Source organism: Eulemur rufifrons, chromosome 8 (assembly GCF_041146395.1).
Source record: "Eulemur rufifrons isolate Redbay chromosome 8, OSU_ERuf_1, whole genome shotgun sequence".
NCBI classification, from domain to species: Eukaryota; Metazoa; Chordata; class Mammalia; order Primates; family Lemuridae; genus Eulemur; species Eulemur rufifrons.
Genome location: NC_090990.1, coordinates 13,354,570 through 13,378,018, shown reverse-complemented (window position 1 = coordinate 13,378,018; position 23,449 = coordinate 13,354,570). Strand labels below are relative to the sequence as shown.

The window sequence follows — 23,449 nt, the reverse complement described above, 5'->3', positions numbered from 1 at the left end:
AGTTCTTCTTATAGTGTGAATTTATCAGTTGGAATACCTCTTTCCTCTGAGTGCTTGTTCCAGAGGATTGTTTTCAGAATGCTTACACTTCGTGAAAATGAAAAAGACTGAGTTCATGGAAAACTTTGCCTCAAGGAGTTTTGATGATTCAGGAGGCCCTTAGAAAGCCATTTTGTTTGATATCTGACACCAAGATGGCCCAAAATAATCTGGGAAATAGCTTCAATTCTTTTCTGCCTTTTAAAAATAGGCATGATACCCCAGAACCCAGATTTCTCCCTCGGGAGATACGTTCTGAGCATTTTTTTATATATAATAAGATTTTTTTCTATATATGTAAGGTCACAGCCTCAGAGAAATCTAAGAACCAATAAACAAAACAGATATTAACTAACAAGTGGCCTTCTTGTAAAATGAGATATGATCAGCTTTTTAAGTCTTACACACACTTTAAGCTATTCCCTGAACTCTCCATTTCACAGCCAGAGGACAGTACAAAAAGAACCCTCTGATGTTTCTTTTTATATTTGCTGAGCTTTAGTGGCAACAGTAGAGGTGCTTGTTTTAGATTTCTGACTAGGACTCTTTCATGTCCATCAAGTTCCAAGGATTAACAGTTCTTTCCATTCTAACCTTTGGTGTATTTGGATATTATTAGTCTCATGTTAAAGTACTTCAGTACCTATTTGAATTGTCTGTCTTATCCCGGGTGCTGAAATGAGAAAAGTATTTTTTAAAAACTACCATTCTAGTACCATATGCTGAACACAGACATTCCTACCTTGAATGACATGTTTTTCTATCCTTTTTGAAGGGGCAGATCTTGATGTATATTTACACATGTGAAACAAAGTACCCTCTTTGTTCACTTACTATTTAGCCTAAAGTTGAAGAGGACCTTTCAGTTGACAGAGTACTCGAATCTGAGCAAGATAAAATGAGCCAAGGGCTTCATCCTGAAAGAGACCCCTCTGATGTAAATAAAGTGAAAACTGTGGAAGAAAATGGAGAAGAAGCTGAGCCTATACGTAATGGTGCTGAGAGTGTTTCTGAGGGTGAAGGAATAGATGCTAATTCAGGCTCTACCGATAGTTCTGGTGATGGGGTCACATTCCCATTTAAACCAGGTAAGTTTGTCCCTGCCTTCCTGTGTGCCTCTTTCCTTCTCCCCTTCACTGTGCTAGAACCTTAGAGAAATGTTGCCTCCTCATACAGAGATGCTGGATGGAAGGAAGAGGTTCATCACAATGTAGTATTTACAGAGTAGATCATCAGGCCTAAGTTAGTGGGTAGCAAATCCAGAGAGCTCTGTGCTGGCAGAAATGATATCTGATGCTTGTACTCCCCTTTTACTGGCATTGGAAGAGCAGCTGGCAAAGGAATCAGTCAGTGCCAGGCTGGTGGAATTTATTAAGAGAAATCTAATTTTATTCATTTTAATTGAAAGGAGTATTATAGATATGACCATGTCCCTTGAGATAGTGTTGCTTATCACTTGACAACCCTTGAACTTGGTTTATTAACAGAAATCTGTAGAACTGAACTCTGATACAAATAACTCAGAAACAAACAGTATGGCTGAGTTATTGAGTATGTGCAGTGTGGGAGGTGCCCTGTCAAATGTATGATAAATCCTGGAGGGTCTTTCCTTTTAAGATACCATCAAATGCATTAAACTTCTGTCCTAATACTATATAAACCATGATTGACTTTGAGATTTATGGAAAGATTTGTTGTGGACATGTGGGGAAAAGTGGTTCCTTTGATGATAAGTTTGGGGTAGGTAAAAAGTTTTTCTTAAGAAAGTCTGCAAAATCTAAAGTAAATTTTACATGAGGTAGGAGTATAAAATACCAAACCTCAAAAATAATCTAGACCAGTGTTTTTAAACTTTAGGTTTTAACAGATTGAATAGGTTGTGAAATTAATATAATGGGTCACAACCAACATTTTTTAAAAAGGAGAATATAGTAAAAAAAAAAAGTCAGTACATTACAACGTTTGGAGAAACTTTTATTTTAGTTATGTATATGATTATATTTGTCCTGGATCATAAAGTTATTATATTTCTTACTGTGAGTTGTAGTCAGAAATATTTGAAAACCACTGACTAATACTTACCACTTTAATATACTGATGTTTCCACTACCCGTATACTCCTGTTGATGGGCTTTCTGAAATTGTAACATTATGCTGTTGTGAAACTTTTTTTATTAACCTTAGGACTCAATGTACTGACATTGCTTTTATAGAACTAGGCTTGTCTGCTCTGTTAAAAAAAAAAAAATCTAGGTTTATCTCACATCACCAAGTACTTGTAGCTACCACTGATCTTTCTTCAGGAAATTGAAATATTATTGTTATTTTTAGGACTGTGTAAATTACATTTTTATCCTTCAGTTTTGCAAGAATAAAGTGCACAATTATAGGCCCCAACTGTAATTGACCAACTGTCTTTTGCTCCTGTAATATTCTACAGCAATAATTGGGAAAAAGGCAGTTTAAAATTTAGATCCCAATAAGCTGTTTACTTTTTAATAAATATAATGAGGTAATAAAGCTTTGGTGGAAAACATCTGCAAAATTTTCAAAGACCTTCAGTGGATCTATAACCCACACATCAAGCACCACTAATGTAAGGAGAATCCATTCTGCTATCATGAAGTAATGTGGAGCCTAATTTTGATGAGAATTTTGTTTCAATTAAAAGAAAAAAATTGTGATTTGCTTTTATTATCCAATAAAATTTTATATAGAAATTCTCCAACTTTATATAATGAGAGTGGAATTGAGTAATGATAGCTATAACAATAATAATAGTAGCAAAGTTAGTGGTATGGCAAAAAACTACTTTTATATTTATGTTAAAATATTAGAGTACAATTAGAGTAAGGATATCCAGAGAAAGGTACATGCACTCCCAGTTTAATTGACTCAGCAAACAAGTACCTTATTTTCTTTAGATTAAACTGTAGGTAGGAAAGAAAATTCAGTGTCTAACTGCTTAGACTTTTCGTTATCTTCAGAAAGTTGTTTTTATGTTTTGTGTCCTTTTACCTTTTTCTTTTCTCTGAAATCACATTTCCGAATGAACAGCCAAAGTGTCTTTCTTTTCCATGAAGCCAAAAATATTGTCAAATTACTTATTTCTAAGCTAGTTAAAGGTTTGGTGGTTTATGTAATGAGGAGTGTTATACGTCCCCGGCCAAAGGTTGTTTAGTATGTATATGAAGTGATTTCTACTTGCTGCAAATTATTTTACTATCCAAAGGTGTCCAGAAGGGATGAAAGAACAAATTATGATTTAAAATCTTAACATTATATTTTCTGACTGTAGTTTAGTGTTTCCTTTGTTTGTTCATGAGGAGATAAAGTAAATACTGGAATCTGGTTTGTACTCTTAGGGGATGTACAGTCATGTGTCACTTACTAATGGGCATATGTTTTAAGAAATATGTTGTTAGGTGATTTTGTCATTACACATACATCACAGAGTGTACTTACACAAACCTAGATGGTATGGCCTATTACACACCTATGCCATATAGTATAGCCTATTACGCCTTGGCCCCAAACCTACTTGGCATGTTACTGTACTGACACTATAAGCAGTTGTAACACAATGGTAAGTATTTGTGTATCTAAGTATATCTAAACACAGAAAGTATATAGTAAAAATAAGGTATAAAAGACAAAATATGGCTCACCTACTTGGGAGGCTGAGGCTAGCAGATTGCTTGAGTCCACCAGAAGTTCAAGGCTGCAGTGAGCTATGATTGCGCCACTGCACTTCAGCCTGGGCAACAGAGTGAGACCTTATCTCTAAAAATAATTTTTTTTTAATTTAAAAAAATATGGTACACTTGTATAGGGCACTTACCATAAGTGAAGCTTGCGGAACTGGAGCTTATTCTGGGTGAGTCAGTGAGTGAGTGGTGAGTTGAATGTGAAGGCCTGCATTACTGTACACTGCTGTCTACCTTGTAACACTGTCTACATAAACTACACTAAATTTATTTTTAAAAATTTATTTTCTTAAATAAATTCACTTTAGCTTACTGTAACTTTTTAAATTTATAAACTTTTCAATTTTTAGAAAAATGTTTGACTATGGACTCTTACAATAACACTTAACTTAAATCATACTATAAAACTGTAAAAGTTTAGTACAGTGTAAAACTGTACTAAAATATTTTCCTTCTTTATATTCTTACTGTATAAACTTTTTTCTATTTTAAAAGTTTTCTATTTTTTTACTTTTTAAACTTTTTTGTTAAAGACAAAGACACAAGCATGTACATTAACTAAGGCCTACACAAGGTCAGAATCATCGATATCACTGTCTTCCATCTCCAGATCTTGTCCCACTGGAAGATCTTCGGGGCAGTGACGTGCAAGGAGCTGTCATCTCCTATGATAACAATGCCTTTTTCTAGAATACCTACTGAAGGGCTTGCCTGAGGCTGTTTTACAGTTAACTTTTTTTTAATGGGAAAAAGGAGTACACTCTAAAATAGTGATAAAAAATATAGTACAGTAAATACATAAACCAGTAACAGAGTTGTTTATCATTTTCCAGTCTTATGTATTGTATATAATTGTGCTGTCCTTTTAAACAACTGACAGCACAATAGGTTTGTTTACACCAGCATCACCACAAACATGTGAGTTATGTGGTACACTACAAAATTAAGTTTGCTACAACATCACTAGGCAATGGGAATTTTTTTAGCTCCATTATAACCTAATGGGACCATTGTCATACATGCAGTTTGTTGACCAAAACACTGTTATGCAACACATGACTGTGCATATGTACTCTACAAACAGTTGTCTGCCTCTATCCCTTTTTTTCTAGAATCCTGGAAGCCTGCTGATACTGAAGGTAAGAAGCAATATGACAGGGAATTTCTGCTGGACTTCCAGTTCATGCCAGCATGTATACAGAAACCAGAGGGCCTGCCTCCTATCAGTGATGTGGTTCTTGACAAGGTAAGTGGCATGCTTAGAGAAAGCTAGGGGTTTTTTTGGTGGGAACTGATTTTAACTATCAGTGCAAATATGTGACATACGAACAATTTTTAGGAATTGTTAGACCAAATGATATTTGAATAAAAATATATAATATTTAAGAATTAGAGTTTTTCTAAACACTGTTGGGTTTTGAAAAGTTATATTACAGGTTGCACTAGTGTTTGGTTTTGGCCCATATTTGAGTGGCGATTTTTTTTTTTTTTAGTTTATTAATTAGTTTGTTTTTTATTGCTGTTTCCTAGTGATGTCAAAATTCTGTATTTTTGGGGGAAACATGGCTAAACTGATGGAGCTCTTTTCCCATTCTAAAATTTCATTATGCTATTCTAGTGGCATTGAGGGTAGGTCAGAAACCTAGGAAGGTATTTGGCAGATCAAATATGTGAGAGTCAATGTAATTCAAATAATATATATCTCAAAATTTCCCTAATAGATAATTCCAGTGATTAAATTCCCCAATCTTGTACAAATAGGTAGGCATTCTTCCTCTGTGCATCTGACCTTAGTAGTGCACACAGAAAATTAGTATAGTCAATGTTTGTCTGTTTATTAAATTAAAAGGAATAAAGTCAGATGTGTATCTGCTGAAGTAATTTTATGTAAATCAAAGATGAACCAGTACTGATGACTAAGCTTGTTGAAGAATTTTTGTTTTAAAGAGAAACTATTTACACCTAATAATAAAAATGTGGAGATTAACTATCTTTTAGATTCATGTCCATCTCTTATGGAAATGGCTGGCATCTGCTTACCCAGAACTTATTTGTATTATTTTACTTTCTTATAGCAATAGGTATTTCTATTGATATATGCAAGTCTTCTCTCTTAGGTACTTATGTGAGAACGGTTGTATAATTAATTACTGGTGCCAATTTGAGGCTACTTCAGTACTTCAAGGGGCAAGTGTTGTATCGACTGAATTAGATTATCTTCTTAGAAAATATTCTGCCTATCTTGCCAACCTCATGTGTTTCTGGCTCTGGCCATTCATTAGTTGATTTTTTATCAAGCTACGTATTTTGCTGAGTACATAGTCACATTATATGTTTATACAAAGTCAGAAATCTCAGATTAACAAGGCAGACAAAGTGAAATTTAAATGAGCTGTCACATATGAAACATACCTCCTTTGAGACTTACTGTCTACTCAAAATACATGCTTTTACTAAGTAAGTCTACACCATCAAAACTAAAATGAACAGTAGCAGGATTCCTGTAGGTGCTCTAATATGGTGGTGAATATACTTGTAAAAAATCCTAAAATTTGGCTCTAGTTCAGAGTATCTCAAAATTGCTTGTCTTGTACCTACCATTGGTCTGGTCCTAAATATCTAGTGAGTCAATCTACTCATTGTGTATAGCTTCCCCTTGGAAATTCAGTCCCAGGGTACTAGAAAACCATTGTTGTCCTAATGGCTTCTAAGGGTAGCCCAGGAGAAGCTCCCATGGATCAGATTTGGACCTCTACTGGATCAGAAGCCAGTACATACCTGCTTTCAGCTGACAGGACTTTTCAGTCAAAGTTTTTGTTATCTTTGCAGCACTGAATGTTCTGGAATGGGTGTTAAGCTTTCCTTTGCTTTTCCATGCAGATCAACCAACCCAAATTACCAATGAGAACACTGGATCCTCGGATTTTGCCTAGAGGACCAGACTTTACTCCAGCCTTTGCAGATTTTGGAAGGCAGACACCTGGTGGAAGAGGTGTACCTGTAAGTGCAAGTTCTCTACAACCCAATTAGTTAGAAACTGTCATGGACTCCATGACAACTTGTCTATCGGCAACAGAGCAACTTTTATTTGTTGATTCCTCTAATCAAGAAGCAGCAGAAGAGGCGAAAACTATCCTTTCTACACTGATATTAAAGCAAATAATGAATACACTTGAGTTGTTTTTTCTTGAAAGAAGCTGATCTGCATTAATTTGGTCCTCATTTTTTTAAAAGTATTTTTTCCGTTTCAGTGACTTGCAAATAGGTTTAAAAAGAGAGCCAACCTTGATAAGATTCCTGTTTTGTTTTGAGGTGTCCTGATTTACTGGAGATCTCTGGTGATGGTCAGCTAATGGTCATGTCTTTGTCTTTGTTCCAACAGATTTGCAAAGTGCAGAGCAAGCATGGATTGCCAATTCTGGATCAGAGCAAAGCCCCACCTTGCACTCCACTGGCGATGTCGCACCCACCCCTGAAGAGCCTGCCCCGAGGGGTGCGCTGAACCCTTTTCTTAACAATAGTCTTCGGTGTATAATATTTTCTGTTTTGCTCTTCTTATTTACTCTAGTTTGTGAAGTCAAAATATGAAAAAATGACATGTACAAAAGAGTGCAGTATTGGTAAACTGCAGATTGCCATTACACCCCCAGTGGCAGGCTCTTCAGCGGTGGAAGTGGCATCACCAAAGGAGTTACGCTGGGGCACTGCACTGTGCAGGATTCGGCAGGCTCTGCCTACTCCACGCTTTGTAGACTCACAGAAAGCATGGGGGAAAGTTGCCAGTGATGTGAATGCCTAGTTTCTCCAAGTTAGAATGGCGTAGAGAGCACTTTAAAGTTCTGGAGGAGCTTGGGGTTCAGTGTACATTTGCAAATCACCTTGTTAAGACTATTTTATGCTTGTAAAAATATTTTTATGTAAGGTGACACTTTTTATTTCTCCATCAGCTTTTTATTTCTGGAATGGCAACTTTTGAAACCTGCTTTGAAATAAGACTATACTGTCTGAAAACAAGTTTCACTTTGTAGATATTTAAATTATTTGATTATTTGTGTGCAGTCAAATGCTGATTGAAAATACTTGAATGCCTATGGTGCATTGGAGGCTTTGAAAAAGCTACAGAAAACCTCTTTAATTTTTGAAGCATATTGTTTATTGAGCATCACCATCTTACAGACCTTTGTGTGACATACTCTGTTCTCACACAGGTTTGAAATTTAACACTTACCTGTTTTCTCTAAATATTACATTAAAATTTTTCTAAAGCTTGAGTTACCTCACCAGGAAGTCTTAGAAAGCAGTTTTCTAGAAACCATTTTTTACTTTTTTCCTAGCACTATCTCCCTTTTTGATGGTTTAAATTCATATTTGTATAAACATATAAATTATATTCATTTTGGTTTATATCTTTGTTTTGTCAAACATTTGAAATAATGTTGATGCCATTTTGATCATTCTCTGGATAACAGCATCTGTGGTTATTATCATATTGCTAAATTTTGTTTATATGTCACTCACAGAAGGTATGACTCCTCTTCCAGTATATGTTGTCACTTTCCCTTACCAGCTTGCTATTCATTGTTTGCTAACAATTATGACAAAAAGGAAATATTGTGAGTTGGGAATAAGCTTATATCTCTTTTAAAATATTGAAAATAGAAAATGAATTTTAAAAGTAACTTTATCACAACGTGTGTTTGTCCATTCATTTATATGCTTGCATATATTGATCAGATCAGTGAATTATTCTGGTGCGTTTAAACTAGTGACTGGAAATGAGACATTATCTAGATTTTATAGTGTCTCTGTGAAGGTTAGGGTTAATTATTTAATTTTCGTTTTTTAAGTAGCTTTGTCTTGTGTCCAAAGCTAGTGAAATTGTGATCTCTCAGGGTAACATTGATATGTTAAGCCTTTAATGCAAGTAGTTATTCTTCTTAGCCTCTCCCCTAGATAACATTCTTCACTTAATTTGCCCAGTTTACCTTGGCATATTGATGTTGATACAGATGGGAATGTCATAGGACACAGATATCTGACATATATAGGGGAACAAAATTTAATATTGTTTGGAAAAAGGCAGCAGCCCTACTCATCCTTGTTTCTGGTTCCATACCTCTAGTCACTTTTGCCCTTTGTCCAAATTGGCTTATAATTAATTACCACCTAATGATACTAAAATCTATGAGATATGCTCCATAGTATGGCTCAAGTAGCCATGACTTCTGATATAAACTTTTCTGCAACAGACTTGTTACAACATATTATTAATGTATACCTATTGTTTTAAATTGTCATGAAGATACATTTAGTTTTCAAATGTAAGTGTCCTTCAGTGGATGGTAAAGTACACATCTATTGGAAATGCCCAGGAAATAACATCTTTCTAGTTATTTTAAAAAATCGGCTGGGCATGGTGGCTCACTGCTGTAATCCTAGCACTCTGGGAAGCTGAGGCGGGCAGATTGTTTGAGCTCGGGAGTTCGAGACCAGCCTGAGCAGGAGCAAGACCCTATCTCTACTAAAAAAACAAAATAGAAAGAAATTAGGTGGACAACTAAAAATATATAGAAAAAATTAGCCAGGCATACTGACACATGCCTGGTAGTCCCAGCTAGTCGGGAGGCTGAGGCAGAAGGATCGCTTAAGCCCAGGAGTTTGAGGTTGCTGTGAGCTAGGTTGACGCCATGGCACTCTAGCCAGGGCAAAAGAGCAAGACTCTGTCTGCAAAAAAAAAAAAAAAAATCAAATTACATGGCAGGTGTGGTGATATTTAAATTTTTTGGTGATTTTTATTTATTTATTTTTAATTAAAATGGGTAAATAATAGTTGTATATCTTGATGGGGTACCTATGATATTTTGATACAGGCATACAGTAGGAATTAATCAAATCAGGGTAAATGGGATATCTGTCACTACAGGCATTTATCATTTCTTTGTGTTAAGAACATTCCAGTTACACTCTTCTAGTTATTTTAAAGTATACCCTAACATATTATTGATTATCGTCAACTTATTGTTGATTCGTTGTACTATCCAATATTGTTCATTCTAACTATTTAGCTATATTTTTGTACCCATTAACCATCCTCACTTTATCCCTCCCTCCCCACTACCTGTCCCAGCCTCTGGTAACCATCATGCTACTCTGTCTCCATGCGATCAATTATTTTTCATGTTTAGCTCCCACATGCGAGTGAGAGCATGTGAGATTTATCTTTCTGGGCTTCATTTATTTCATTTTACATAATGTTCTCCAGTTCCATCCATGTTGTTGCAAATGACAAGATTTCATTGTTTTTTTGTGGCTATCTAATACTCTATTGTGCGTACGTACTAGAATTTCTTAAATCTTGGCTATTGTGAATAGTGCTGCAATAAACATGGGAGTACAGATATCCTTTTGACATACTGATTTTTCCTCCTTTTAGTGTATATCCAGTACTGGGATTGCTAGGTCATGTGGTAGTTGTCTTTTTAGTTTTTCAAGAAACCTCCGTACTGTTCTCCATAGTGGTTGCACTAATTTGCATTCCCACCAACAGCACACGAGGGTTCCCCTTTCTCCACAACCTCACCAGGATTCATTATTGCCTATCTTTTTGATAAAAGCCATTTTAACTAGGGCGCGATGATATCTCATTGCAGTTTGAATTTGTATTTCTCTGGTGACTAATAATGAGCGTTTTTTTTTCATATACCTGTTGACCATTCATATGTCTTCTTTTGAGAAATGTCTACTCAGATCCCTTTACCCATTTTTTTAATCAGATTATTTGATTTTTTTTCCTGTTGAGTTTTGGGAGCTCCTTATATATCCTAGTTATTAATCCCTTGTCAGATGGGTAGTTTGCAAATATTTTCTCCCATTCTGTGGGCTGTGTCTTCACCTTTTTGATTGTTTCCTTTGCTGTGCAGAAGCTTTTGAGCTTGATGTGATCCCTTTTGTCCAATTTTGCTTTGGTTGCCTGTGCTTTGAGGGTATTGCTCAAGAAGTCCTTGCCCAGACCAGTGTCCTGAAGCATTTCCTCAGTGTTTCCTTTTAGTAGTTTCAGGTCTTAGATTTAGGTCTTTAATCCATTTTGATTTGGTTTTTGTATATGGCGAGAGATCATAGTCTAGTTTCATTCTTCTGCATGCGGATATCCGGTTTTCCCAGCACCATTTATTGAAGAGACCACCCTTTCCCCACTGTATGTTCTTGGCATCTTTGTCGGAGATAAATTCACTATAGATGTGTGGATTTATTTCTGGGTTCTCTAGTCTCCATTGTTCTATGTGTCTGTTTTTATGCCAGTACCATGCTGTTTTGGTTTGAAGCTCTGCAGTATAGTTTGAAGTCAGGTAATGTGATTCCTCCAGTTTTGTTCCTTTTGCTCAGGATGGATTTGACTATTCTTGATCTTTTGTGGTTCCATATAAATTTTAGGATTATTTTTTCTATTTCTGTGAAGAATGTCATTGGTATTTTGATGGGGATTGCATTGAATCTATACATATTTTGGGGTAATATGGACATTTTAACAATGTTGATGCTTCCATTCCATGAACATGGAATATCTTTATGTGGTGATATTCTAATAGTGATCTATTTGCAGACATCACAAAAAGTACTCCAAAAGATATATCTTAAGAAGGGTTGTGGGCCTGGACTTGTAAATTGTCATTCATATCCTTTTTAACTAACTTTTAAGATTAACTGATTTATTATAAAAATCCTAAGATCAAAAAAGTTGCATGAGTTTGTACCATTTCTCCCTTCTCTCTCTCTTTCTCTCTCTCTCTCTCTCTCTCTGTTTAAGAGACAGCATCTTGCTCTCTCACCCAGGCTGGAGTAAAGTGGTAATATCATAGCTCACTGTAACCTCCAACTCCTGGGCTCATTCAGTCCTTCTGCCTCAGCCTTATAAGTAGCTAGGACTATAGGCTAATTTTTAAATTTTTTTTAGAGACAGGATCTTGCTATGTTGCCCGGGCTGGCCTCAAACACCTATCCTCAAGCAATCTTCCCACCTGAGCTTCTCCCTTTTCTCTTTACAGCAACACTTGGTTGTCTTTAGTCTTTAAAAATTGCTAGTGAACATTGGTTCCGTTTTTTTTTATTATCCAGGTAAGCAGAAGAATTTGCAATTATAGTCTCTGAATGAGAAAGGAGCAATGTGGGTGGACGCAGTGGCTCAGACCTGTAATCCTAACCCTCTGGTAGGCCAAGGCGGCAGATCACTTGAACTGAGAAGTTTAAGACCAGCCTTAGCAAAAGTGAGACCCCCATCTCTACTAAAAATAGAAAAATTTAGCCATGCATCGTGGCATGCTCCTGTAGTCCCACCCCTACTCGGGAGGCTGAGGCAGGAGGATCACTTGAGCCCAGAAGTTTGAAGCTGCAGTGAGCTACGACGATGCCACTGCACTCTACCCAGGGCAATGGAGTAAGGCTCTGTCTCAAAACAAAACAAAACAAAACACAACACCAGGAAATTGAGTAAGGAGCAATATATACTAAATTGTAAAACAGAGATGGTTATAATTTCTTAATTTAACACATTTATGAAAAATTAGCTTGGGTAAAATATTTAAACTTCAGGTTCACCTAAAAAAAACTATGATTCACTAATCAACTCCAAACTTTGACACTTCATTTTACTTCTGACATTGTGGACTTTGAGCATAGTATATCTTAAATTTCCTCCTCTAGCCATTAATCAGGATTATCTGTCTTTCAGGCAAAGAAAACAGACATCATTTCTTGTATGCCCCTTTACTCTTGGCACAGGATCCTAGATTTTGTTTGTGTTTAGTAAATAAGCCATTCATAATATCTTGCTCCTTTTGAAGGATACTGTGAATTTGATGATTTATATTAATTCTTTTACACACAAAAAGAAACAAAATGTGTTTAAATCTTCATATAATTTTTTTAAAGCTTTTTTTTTTTTTGGTTTGTTGGTATTGATGATACCTTACCTAGCTGTTAAGGTCCTATTACATGGCTTGTATCCTGTGATCCTCTCAGTAACTTTTTCAGGTATGGAAATATGAGAAAGCTTAAACTCATCAAAGTTAAGAGGTTTACAGTAACTTTGCTCATAAGTAGCAGATTTGGACTCTAGAGTCCATTTCTTTTGTCTTCTACTATGCCTTTTTTCTTCACTAACTGCACCTGCACCACTGTCCAGGCATTGTTGTTCCAGAGAATGAATTCATTCCCAGAATGTAAATATGAGAACATTAGAGACTGATTAATTGAGCATATTAAGGATTTATAAGTATAGTAAATCTATTGAGGACTCAAAATACTCAAATATTTGTGAAAAGTGTTCATCCTAGTTATATCCAGAGATATACAAATATAATTTTTAAATTTGTCTTTGGAACTTTACACATGGGTCATTATTTTAACTATTTTGTCGGACTAACAATTTGGTAGCCTTTCAAAAAATTTTTTTGCTTTGAAGCATTGTGGTTCTTTATTTAGTAATATTTCTCAAATCCCTGTATCGCTCATTTGAAATTCACATATAATTGCTTTGGGGCAGGTAGAGGAATACAGCATAAATTTTATCTGCCACATTCCGCATTCAGATCTCAAGGCATAATCCTTGTTGTTTGCAGTAGTTTTTGGAAATGAACTTTTTCTGACTTTATCTCCAGATATGCATACTATGGGCTCTTATGTGATTTTGATATAATTTCCTTTTATTATACCCAGAAATATTTGTTCTAGACAAATTTTTATGTGCAATGCATGGATTAAATTAAATGTTTTATGATAAAATTGTTTACTTGAGCTTAATCCAAGCATTGAAAAAGTTATTATTAAGCCAAGCCACACAAGTTTACACTAGAATATAACCTGAGTTATAAAAACCGGACCTTACTTACCACATTTTCTTAACAGAATTGTTTGGTCTGGGCTACCTTATCAAAGTTTCACTTATAAATAAATGTTCTTATAGTAGTACTGTCTGGTTTAGCAGCTATTCCCTATTGGTATTTTTCTGGTCTGATGATGATCTTTAGTTTCTTTCAGTTATACCATGCCTGATACCTCTAGGTTTATCTGACCTTTTTTTTTCATGTTTGCCAAATTGTCAGAGATCATGCTAGCATTACTGTATCATTAGCTGGATGCATTTGACAAGATTGGTATGAGTTTCCCAGAAATTCTAACTTTTGTTTCTGATGTGTTCTTGATACTACCATTTCTAATTGGGGCAAATGCTAAAGCTAAGGGAATAATTCTGCAATTATTGATGTGTAAAGTCTTTTAAGCTTATCAGCTTATGTCTCAGACCATGTCTCTCCTAGAAGCTGTCTTTTTATATAATGCATGACATTTGAGTCTGTACTTCTTTCTCTGAAGCTTTATATGAATTCAAAAGGGCATTGTTGAGACATTAAGTGAGAGGTGATTTTCATCTGTATGCATTGTGTGATTTTTTTTCTTCTCTCTTGGAATCTAATGGCTAGTCCTTCAGTACAACTGAGGGGGGAAAAAAAGAAAAATCTAATGGCCAGTATTTGCTTAGCATTTAAAGAATGAATATAAGAAAAAGTAATGGTAGTCAACATGCAAAAGGTCTAGGAGATAGCAGAACTTAGTATCTACCCAGATGTTTAATCTTAGAAAATGATTTCCAAGCATTTAAGGTAACAAGTATTATGAGGATTTTGATACACAAAAGCAACGTTTAACTTACCCCATTATCTCTTGCAGTAACAATACTTAATTTGGTGGCCACTATGACATGCCAACATTTATTGGTTTTAACTGAAGAGTATAGTTAGAATCCAGCAGGAACAGAGAGCTAACAGGTAGAAGACATTTTTTCAGAGAGTAATTTAGTTTGACTCTAATTCATGATATTGATAGGCTTATTTTAGTATTTCTGACCCAGAAATTTGAGAGGGATTCTTTATGATATGCAGTCCAGCTGAATTCAGTTGATGCTGCCAAGAATTTTAGTGATGAGATTATATTTGCATTTTATCCTGGAAGCATAGAAACTCAATTTTTGAAGCAGATTTGTAACTTTGATGATTATTCTCTGTGAATTTTTGTAATCATTCCGGTGACCAGTCCATAGTCATACAACTAGTAAAATGTAGAACTTCAGTTAGGTGTAGTCTTTCTTGTTAGGAATAACAGCTTTATCAAACAAAGTGATTTTTTATCTCATTTAGGACCTCAGGATCAAAAATTGTAGTGGTGGAGAACCTTATCTTGATAGTATTCTGTGGTTATTTTTCTTAATCCCACCTACCCCCAAAAGATCACATTTAACTTGAATGCCTAATACCCAGTCTTTGCATCTAGAAGTGTTTGGGGTGATCATCAAGCTTGACTTGCACAGCACAGCAGAGACAAGTTGTAAGTACTCTGAATAGATATAATATTCTTGTCCTAGTTGTTGAATGTTGGACCACGGAGATCTCAACCTGGTCAAAGAAGAGAACCCAGAAAGATCATCACAGTTTCTGTAAAAGAAGATGTACACCTGAAAAAGGCAGAGAATGCCTGGAAACCTAGCCAAAAACGAGACAGCCAAGCTGAAGATCCTGAAAACATTAAAACCCAGGTGAAAACAGAAGCATATCCTAACATTGTTTTGGAATTATAATGATATTTTAAAAATTTGGCTTAACTTGTTTTGCCTTATTAATATATGTAAAGGTATCAATTTAAGGCTTTTTATGTATTTTTTCTTATTAAAAGCATTGTTGTAAAAGCCATCACCATTGCCAGACAACCTACTACCATATTCTCTTGAAATTGCCATCTGTGTGCCTTTTCAGAATAGCCGCCCTGTTTCGAGGGTTCATATGTCATAGACTTATCATTCAGGCTCAAATTAATATTTCATTTCTTTAAAATGCATTTTTAGATCCTCAGTGATTGAGTCTTTCTCCTGTGCTAATCTAATTAGTAAATACATTGCTTTATATCTCCTTCATTTCTAATAAGCTAGAATTTAGAAATCCATTTTGTTTTGGAGTCTCTTGGAATAAATAGAAATAGTGAGAATAAATGTTTTTGCCTTGTTCTCCATCTTAGGGGAAAGCATTTAGCCTTTCACCATTAAGTAGGGTTGTAGATTCTCTTTTTCTAGTTGGGAAAGGTCCTTTCTATTCCTAACTTGTTTGGTGTTTTTACAACACTGTTTTAAAAGACTTCTGCCTAGTATTCCATACCATAATTTATGCCATAATTCAGGCAAATTCCTATTTTTTGCACTGAAGTTATTTACTGTGAGGTGTTACGATGGAACTTATCATAGCTAAAATCTTTTTAACTATCCCTAAATAAATTTCTAGAAGTAAATAATTACTGGTTTAGAGAGCACATCCACAGTTTTGAAGCTTTGATACACATTGTCAAATTGCCCTTAGAAATGTACAGATGATATTCCCACCAGCGAAGTGTGAATATACTTAGTTCCTAGAATTTCCATCAGTAGTGAAAAGAAAGTATTGTAATTTTTGACTATTTATTAAAATAGATGAGTTTATTTCTAGTTCACAGCTTTTGTTAATAATTTGAAAAGTTGAACTTATAAATTACCAAAAAAGTTAATCCTTACAGAAAGCACTATATTGTCACAGCTATTTCAATGCTCTTTTGTTTTTTGTGGCCCTTTAGGAACTTTTTAGAAAAGTTCGAAGTATCTTAAATAAATTGACACCACAGATGTTCAACCAGCTGATGAAGCAAGTGTCAGGACTTACTGTTGACACAGAGGAGAGGCTGAAAGGAGTCATTGACCTGGTCTTTGAGAAGGCTATTGATGAACCCAGTTTCTCTGTGGCTTACGCAAACATGTGTCGATGTCTAGTAACGGTAAGAAGAGAGGAAGGAGTAAAACCAGAAATCTTCAAGAGGTATATTCTCCCCTCACTACACATTCTTCCCAGAATTGTTATTGGGGCAACGTAAAGGGGAGAATATATTTTTAGCACTTACTGATATAATATCCTCATTGTATAAAGAGAATCTTGTTTTATTAAAGTATATACTCAACGCTGGAAGGGGATATGGAGACTATACTGAAATGGGCATGAGATGGTCTCATCCAACGTGAGGAAGAATGAGTAAGGTTTAAATTAGTAATTTGAAATTATTGTGGGCAACCAATTTTTCCTAAGATGTCATGCTATAGAAATAAAGCAAATGCTTATTTCACATTTAATTAAATTTGAAATTAAAAAATATGTTGGTTATGATTCTAACCTTTGTGAAAATGAAAGGATAGTTGTCATGTGGTCCAGAAGGTTTCAAAACTAATAATTTCATCTCATAGAAACTATGAGATTTCTCTCTCTTTACATTGTCCGCAGCCATTTAATCTCCACAGCCTGTCAAATCTAGGGCAAGACAGAGTGGGAGACCAAAGAACTTCTGATTAGTGTTCATTGTCCTGCTCTATTCTGCAATCATAAAACTGCCATGTACCATCTGTGTTTTCTCTTCCTATTACTGTTACCAAGGTACTTGTGTCAGAAATGTGTGTCCCTTTAACATTTGAGTTTCTTCTTAACTTTGACAATTCATTGTCATCGTGCCTCGCTTTTTAGAAACAAGCCATGAAAATGCAAAATTCTGTCATTCTACCTATATTTTTGAGTACCTGTTTCAAAGGTAGGTAAGTCTTTGGGGGCTTGGAAAAGTTCTCTGTCTTTAAGGAACTCAAAATCCGTCTTGAAAAAGCATTTTAAGAAAAAAGTCACTTAAAAGGTATTTTGTGGTGTAGCAGTATGGTGATCCCTGAATGGATCGTTTAGACCAAAAAATATGTTGAAATAAAAAGCAATCACTATGTTGGTGGGGGAGTAACAAAACGTTTATGAAGCAAGTAGAGTTTGAGTTAGACCTGGGATGATGGGGAGTACAAGTATAGAGAAGAAAAAACGTATTCCAGGTATGTTCAAGTCTCACAAACCAGTATGAAGCAGCTTCAGCCTACCACTGCAGCATGCTTACAGAAAAGTGTAGAAATCGTTAATCTACAGCTCAGTGTGTATCAGCAGAGGGAACACACCTTATACCCTGGTCAGTACACTTTACTGTTCCTTAAAGGTAACCACTTTCCTGACTTGTAACACCGTAGCTGATTTACTTTTGAGATATTGACAGCCTGAAATAAAATGGCAGCAATGAGAATAGAATCATGGGTTCCTTTTTTTTTTTCTTTTTTTTTGAAACAGAGTCTCACTCTGTTGCCCAGGCTAGAGTGAGTGCCGTGGCGTCAGCCTAGCTCACAGCAACCTCAAACTCCTGGGCTCAAGCGATCCTCCTGTCTCAGCCTCCCGAGTAGCTGGGACTACAGGCATGCACCACCATGCCCGGCTAATTTTTTCTATATATTTTTAGCTGTCCATATAATTTCTTTCTATTTTTTTAGTAGAGATGGGGTCTCGCTCTTGCTCAGGCTGGTCTCGAACTCCTGAGCTCAAACAATCCGCCCACCTCGGCCTCCCAGAGTGCTAGGATTACAGGCGTGAGCCACCGCGCCCGGCCCGAATCATGGGTTCCTAATACAACCAAATACAAACATCAATTGTAGGAGTATTGTGCTTCTAAGTATGAAAAGCTAAACTTATAGAAGAAAATTGAGGAGACTGTCTTTCTGAATGGGGAAAGATTTCTTTAGCAAGATTCAAAACATAAAGGAAAAAGTATTAAATTTGACTGTTAAAATTTACAAGTTTTGGTTCAGCAAAAGATACCCATAAATAAATCAATATAAAGATGAAACCACAGCTTGGGAGAATCTGTTTGGAGTGCATATAACTGATAAAATATTATAATAGAATCCAGAATTGGGGAAAAAGAAGCAAATCAATAATAGGGAAAACTAGCCTAATTAAAAAGTAGGCAGTTCATAGAAGTGAAAATCCATTGGCCAATAAACTTAAGATATTTATCCTTATTCATTATTAGGAAAGTGATAAACCAAGAAAAGATCAATCACAAATCCTATACAATTCACTCCAGATTGAAAAAAAAATACCATTTTAAATGTTCACAAATATGAATACAACTACTTTGGAGAGTAAATGGATGATAGCAATTTCACATCTTGGTTCATACCTCAGAGAAATTCCCAGATTTGCACAAGGAATCATATATAAGAATATTTATTTTTATGTTGGTTTTAATAGTGAATAATAGCAAACAATTCAAATAGGCTGCCTAAATAGGGCAATAAGAGTATACTATACTTTTTTGATTAATGGATTTGAATAATAATATATATACATAGCAACAATTAAAATTAATGAGTAGGAGTGGGGCGTGGTGGCTCACACCTGTAAACCAAGCTAGTTGGGAAGCTGAGGCAGGAGGATCAGTTGGGGCTAGGAAGTCAAGACCAGCCTGGGTAACATAGTGAGACTCCATCTCTAAAAGAAAGAAAAAAAAATTAGCCAGGTGTGGTAGAGCACACCTGTTGTCCTAGCCACTCAGGAGGCTGAAGCAGGAGGATTGCTTGATCTCAGGAGTTCAAGACTGCAGTGAGCTATGGTTGTACCACTGCACTCCAGCCTGGAAAACAGAGCGAGACCCTGTCTCTTTAAAAAAAGAAAAAAATTAATGAAGTAGTACTAATTCTATTCGCATGAGTCAACCTCAAATATGCAAGATAAAATTATTAACTAAATACATATATAATAAAATTACACCAATTGGGAATAATAAACATCAAACTCGACATAAGGAAGAGAAGGAAGTGAAATTAAGCATAAGTATACAAGGATAAGTATTAGGGCTTCTGGTAATGACAAGTTAGATAATTCAGGCCACCCTTCCATGGAGAACAATTAGGAAAACTGGTCACAACATTTTTTAAAATCTTGAAGGCATCTATCCAGAGGCGAGGAGAGAATCAGTAAGCCCATCACTAAAAATTACCCCAGCCCCAGGAAAGGCAGAAGGGCTCCAGTATCCCCCTATCTCCAGCCCCCAGCATCTCTCTCCTTCCCGCCAGTCTCCATAGGCGTGGCCTCCCAGGCAACCTGCATATGTTAAGGGCCACTTAATGCTGCGTTTAGCACCACCCACTGGCCTTTTATGCTTGTTTCCTATAATTTCAGTGTCTTAAGCTGGTTTTTGGTTTAGGGGATGATGGGAAATCTTGAAGGTATCAGAGAGCTAAACAATACTGAGAAATTAATTACTAAGTCTAAAATCCTAGAAAAAGTAGAAATTCAAAGAAGAGGGTGAGACATTTGATGAAACATCCCTGTTTCAATGTTTAGGTCTTGAACAACTCATTTTTCATAGACTTGCTGGGCCAGGGAGGTTAAAATTTGGGACCAAGGCCTGCCTAAAGAAGTGACAGAAGCAGCTATAGTGTATCCTCCTGTATTTTAGGTTGAGATCCCAAAGGACTGAATGCTTAGAATGCTCACCTTAGAATAAAGGTGAGCCAGAAATTGACCTGCTGTCACAGGGACTGTAGCATTACATCAAATCATCTCAGCCCTTGAGTTTGGATCATATTTATTTGAAATTGTTAGTGCCCCCATAGATACCTGCAAGAAGCAAGCAAAAATTTAAAGACTCACATAATAGTCCTTAAATTATTTAATATTTCTGCAAACAGTTTTTCTAATAAAATGTTCAGCACACAACTGGAAATAATATTAGGCACACAAGGAAAAAAGACATGAATGAGAACCAGCAACAAACATACCAGTGTCCCACAAGGGCTCCAGATACTTTATCAGGCATGGATTTTAAATGACTGTACTTATTTTGTTCAGGGTAATAAAGATGAGATTGTAAACTTCAACAATGAACTAGAAAGTATATCAAAGAACCAAGTAGAAATTTTAGAACTGAATTTTATAATAAAATTAAGAATTTGATGGATGGGTTTAACAGGATATCTGACATAGCTAAAGAGAACAATTATAAACTACAAGATAGGTCCATAGAAAATGTCCAGAATGAAGCACAGAGAAATTAAGAGATGAAAAATACAAAAAGGATGGTAACAGGTGGAGAGGATTCTGTAAGTAGATCTAACTTTATTCTAGTTGGAGTCTTAGGAAGAAAGATGATAGAATTTTAAAAAGTAATAACTAAAGAGAATGGCTGAGAAATTTTTCACAATTTCTGACTTATTAAAGCTACAGGCCAGGCATGGTGGCTCACGCCTGTAATCCTAGCACTCTGGGAGGCCGAGGAGGGAGGATTGCTTGAGCTCAGGAGTTCGAGACCAGCGTGAGCAAGAGCGAGACCCTGTCTCTACTAAAAATAGAAAGAAATTAGCTGGACAGCTGAAAATATATATAGAAAACAAATTAGCTGGGCATGGTGGCTCATGCCTGTAGTCCCAGCTACTTGGGAGGCTGAGGCAGAAGGATTGCTTGAGCCCAGGAGTTTGAGCTTGCTGTGAGCTAGGCTGATGCCACGGCACTCTAGCCTGGGCAACAGAGTGAGACTCTGCCTTAACAATAAATAAATAAATAAAGCGATAGATTAAAAAGATTTTTTTACAAACCCCACAAATGAACTTTTTTTTTTAAAATGAAAATGAAAGAAAACTCTTAAGCTAGTCATAGTAAAGCTGCTAACAATAAAAGATAAAAAGTAGCCAGGGGAGGGAAAGATAATATTAAAATGAACAATAGTTTGCCTGAATGTTTCTTAATCAGAATGCAAAAATCACTGTATAGAAAGGAAAAGACTGGTAAATTGAACTACGTTAAAATTACGAACATTTTTTTCATAAAAGGATGTTAAAGAGAGTAAAAATCCAAGCCTCGTAGTAGGAGAATATAATTGTAACACAAAAATCCAATAAAGGATTTATGTCAGATAATTTTTAAAAACCCTACAAATCAGTAAGAAAAAAGTTTTTTAAATGGACAAGAGCTTTGCACAGACATTTCACAAAATATCCAAATGACTGACAAATGTGAAAAGATTAATAAACTAAGTGGAAAACAAAACCATGCAGTAACACCAGATTTTAAAATTTACTAGGTATTCACAGATAGTTGAAGCGACAAGGATTCTCACATACTGCTGGTGGGAATGTCATTTGCAACAACCACTTTGGAAAAGAGTTTGGTATTTTATATACTAAAGCTAAAGTTATTTTTCTGCTATAATCAGCATTTCCATTCCTGGGTCTAAACCCAACCAATAAACATACGTTTCTTATATGCTAGGAAACATACAAAAATGTTTGTAGTATTTTCATACTGGAAAAAAAAAATGAAACAATTTCTAGCAGTAGTATAGACAGATAAATTGTTATATATTTATACAAGAGCAAGGAACCTAAACTACAACTACATGCACATAGGTGAATCTCACAAAAAATACATGAGCAAAAGAAGCCAGACCCAAAAGATACTATGTGATTTTTTATTTTAATGTTCAAAAATGAAACAAAAATAAACTCTGGTGTTTGGGGATGCACATCTATGGTGTTAGGGCTTGCATATTTTCAAGGAAGTGATTATTTAAACAGTCTAGAAGGCTTTCATACTTTGGAGGCAGAGTGGTGGTTGTGTTTTGGAAGAATTCAAGTGGGTCTTCTAAGAGGTTTTCAGTGTTCTGTATCTTGACGTGATGCTATACTTGGTGATGTTTATGGGAGTTTTCTTTGTCATAATTCATTGAGCTTAACGTTAAAAAGTTTTTAAAAACAAAAACTAAACAATAGAGTGAAGAGTTTAAGAAGCCCTATGGGCTCTTCAGCTTTGATGTTTAGTTTCTTTTAAAAAGATCTAAATCAAAAATGTTTAAATGTTAGGATTTGACAAATTTGGGTGATGAATACATAAGTATGTGCTATATTATTTTGTACTCTGTTAGAAAAGAAATCTAGCCAATTACTTTTTCAAGATGGTGTATACATAGACCAGTGTTGCCCAAAACTGAGATGTTGCTATACATTTCATTAATGCCAGCTTAAGCAGATTTCTTTACTTCAAGCTTCTGTTTACTATGCTAATGTTTCTTGTGAAATCAAACAGGAAAGATCTACTGTGTACAGCATTTTCCAAACCTATTAGACCACGGGTGCTTTTAAAATTTTCCTTAAGGTAATTATTAGTTTGAGAAATGATACTTCCTGACAGAATGAGAGAAACTGAAGACAGTAAATAAAAAATTAAACCTGGGGAAAGTACTCTTTTCTTATTTATTATACTCATTAATTTATTCAAGTAAATTCATTATCAGTATATTTTACTTGAGCCAGCCACAGGTTAAATTGTAAGGTCTTTGGCCTGATTTATAGTCTTAAAAAAATGTGTAGGCCTGTGCCACTTTTCATGGATTATGAGTGTTGGTTATTTGAAATAAGAGAATCTAGTTCTGCTTAACCGTGTATTGTCATATAATATGGTCCTAAGGAGTAGTGGGAATCAGAGCAATATTGTTTTTTGAGATATGTGCTAAACTGGTTACGTCTAACTCATTTAATCCTCACAACCATTCTGTCATCCCTATTTTACAACTTTCTCTGAAAACTAGACAATTGCCTAAACAGAGATTTTGTATTTACACAATAGAAGTTTCAAATATGTTTTTTGATAGTATTCTTTGTTAAAAGATAAAACCGTAGCTCAAGCAATGAGCTAGATTAGAAATCTCAACCAGGTGGATTTTTGGCGCCTCAGGGGACATTTGACAGTGTCTGGAGACATTTTTAGTTATTGCTACTAGTATTTTAGTAGCTATAG

General features: G+C 35.5%; 1 protein-coding gene across 16 annotated transcripts in view; it reads left to right on the top strand.

The window, feature by feature from the left end:
• The window catches only part of EIF4G3 (eukaryotic translation initiation factor 4 gamma 3), a 315,623-nt gene that overhangs the window by 236,762 nt on the left and 55,412 nt on the right, over positions 1–23,449 (top strand). For 13 of the 16 annotated variants that reach the window (XM_069479452.1, XM_069479456.1, XM_069479454.1 and 10 more), the window contains 5 exons: positions 881–1,127; positions 4,859–4,992; positions 6,627–6,746; positions 15,157–15,327; positions 16,389–16,586. In XM_069479452.1, the coding sequence (XP_069335553.1) occupies positions 881–1,127; positions 4,859–4,992; positions 6,627–6,746; positions 15,157–15,327; positions 16,389–16,586 (870 nt within the window). Of the gene's footprint in view, positions 1–880; positions 1,128–4,858; positions 4,993–6,626; positions 6,747–7,128; positions 7,240–15,156; positions 15,328–16,388; positions 16,587–23,449 lie in introns of all 16 variants that reach the window. The other 3 variants (XM_069479450.1, XM_069479449.1, XM_069479443.1) reach the window with 1 other exon arrangement.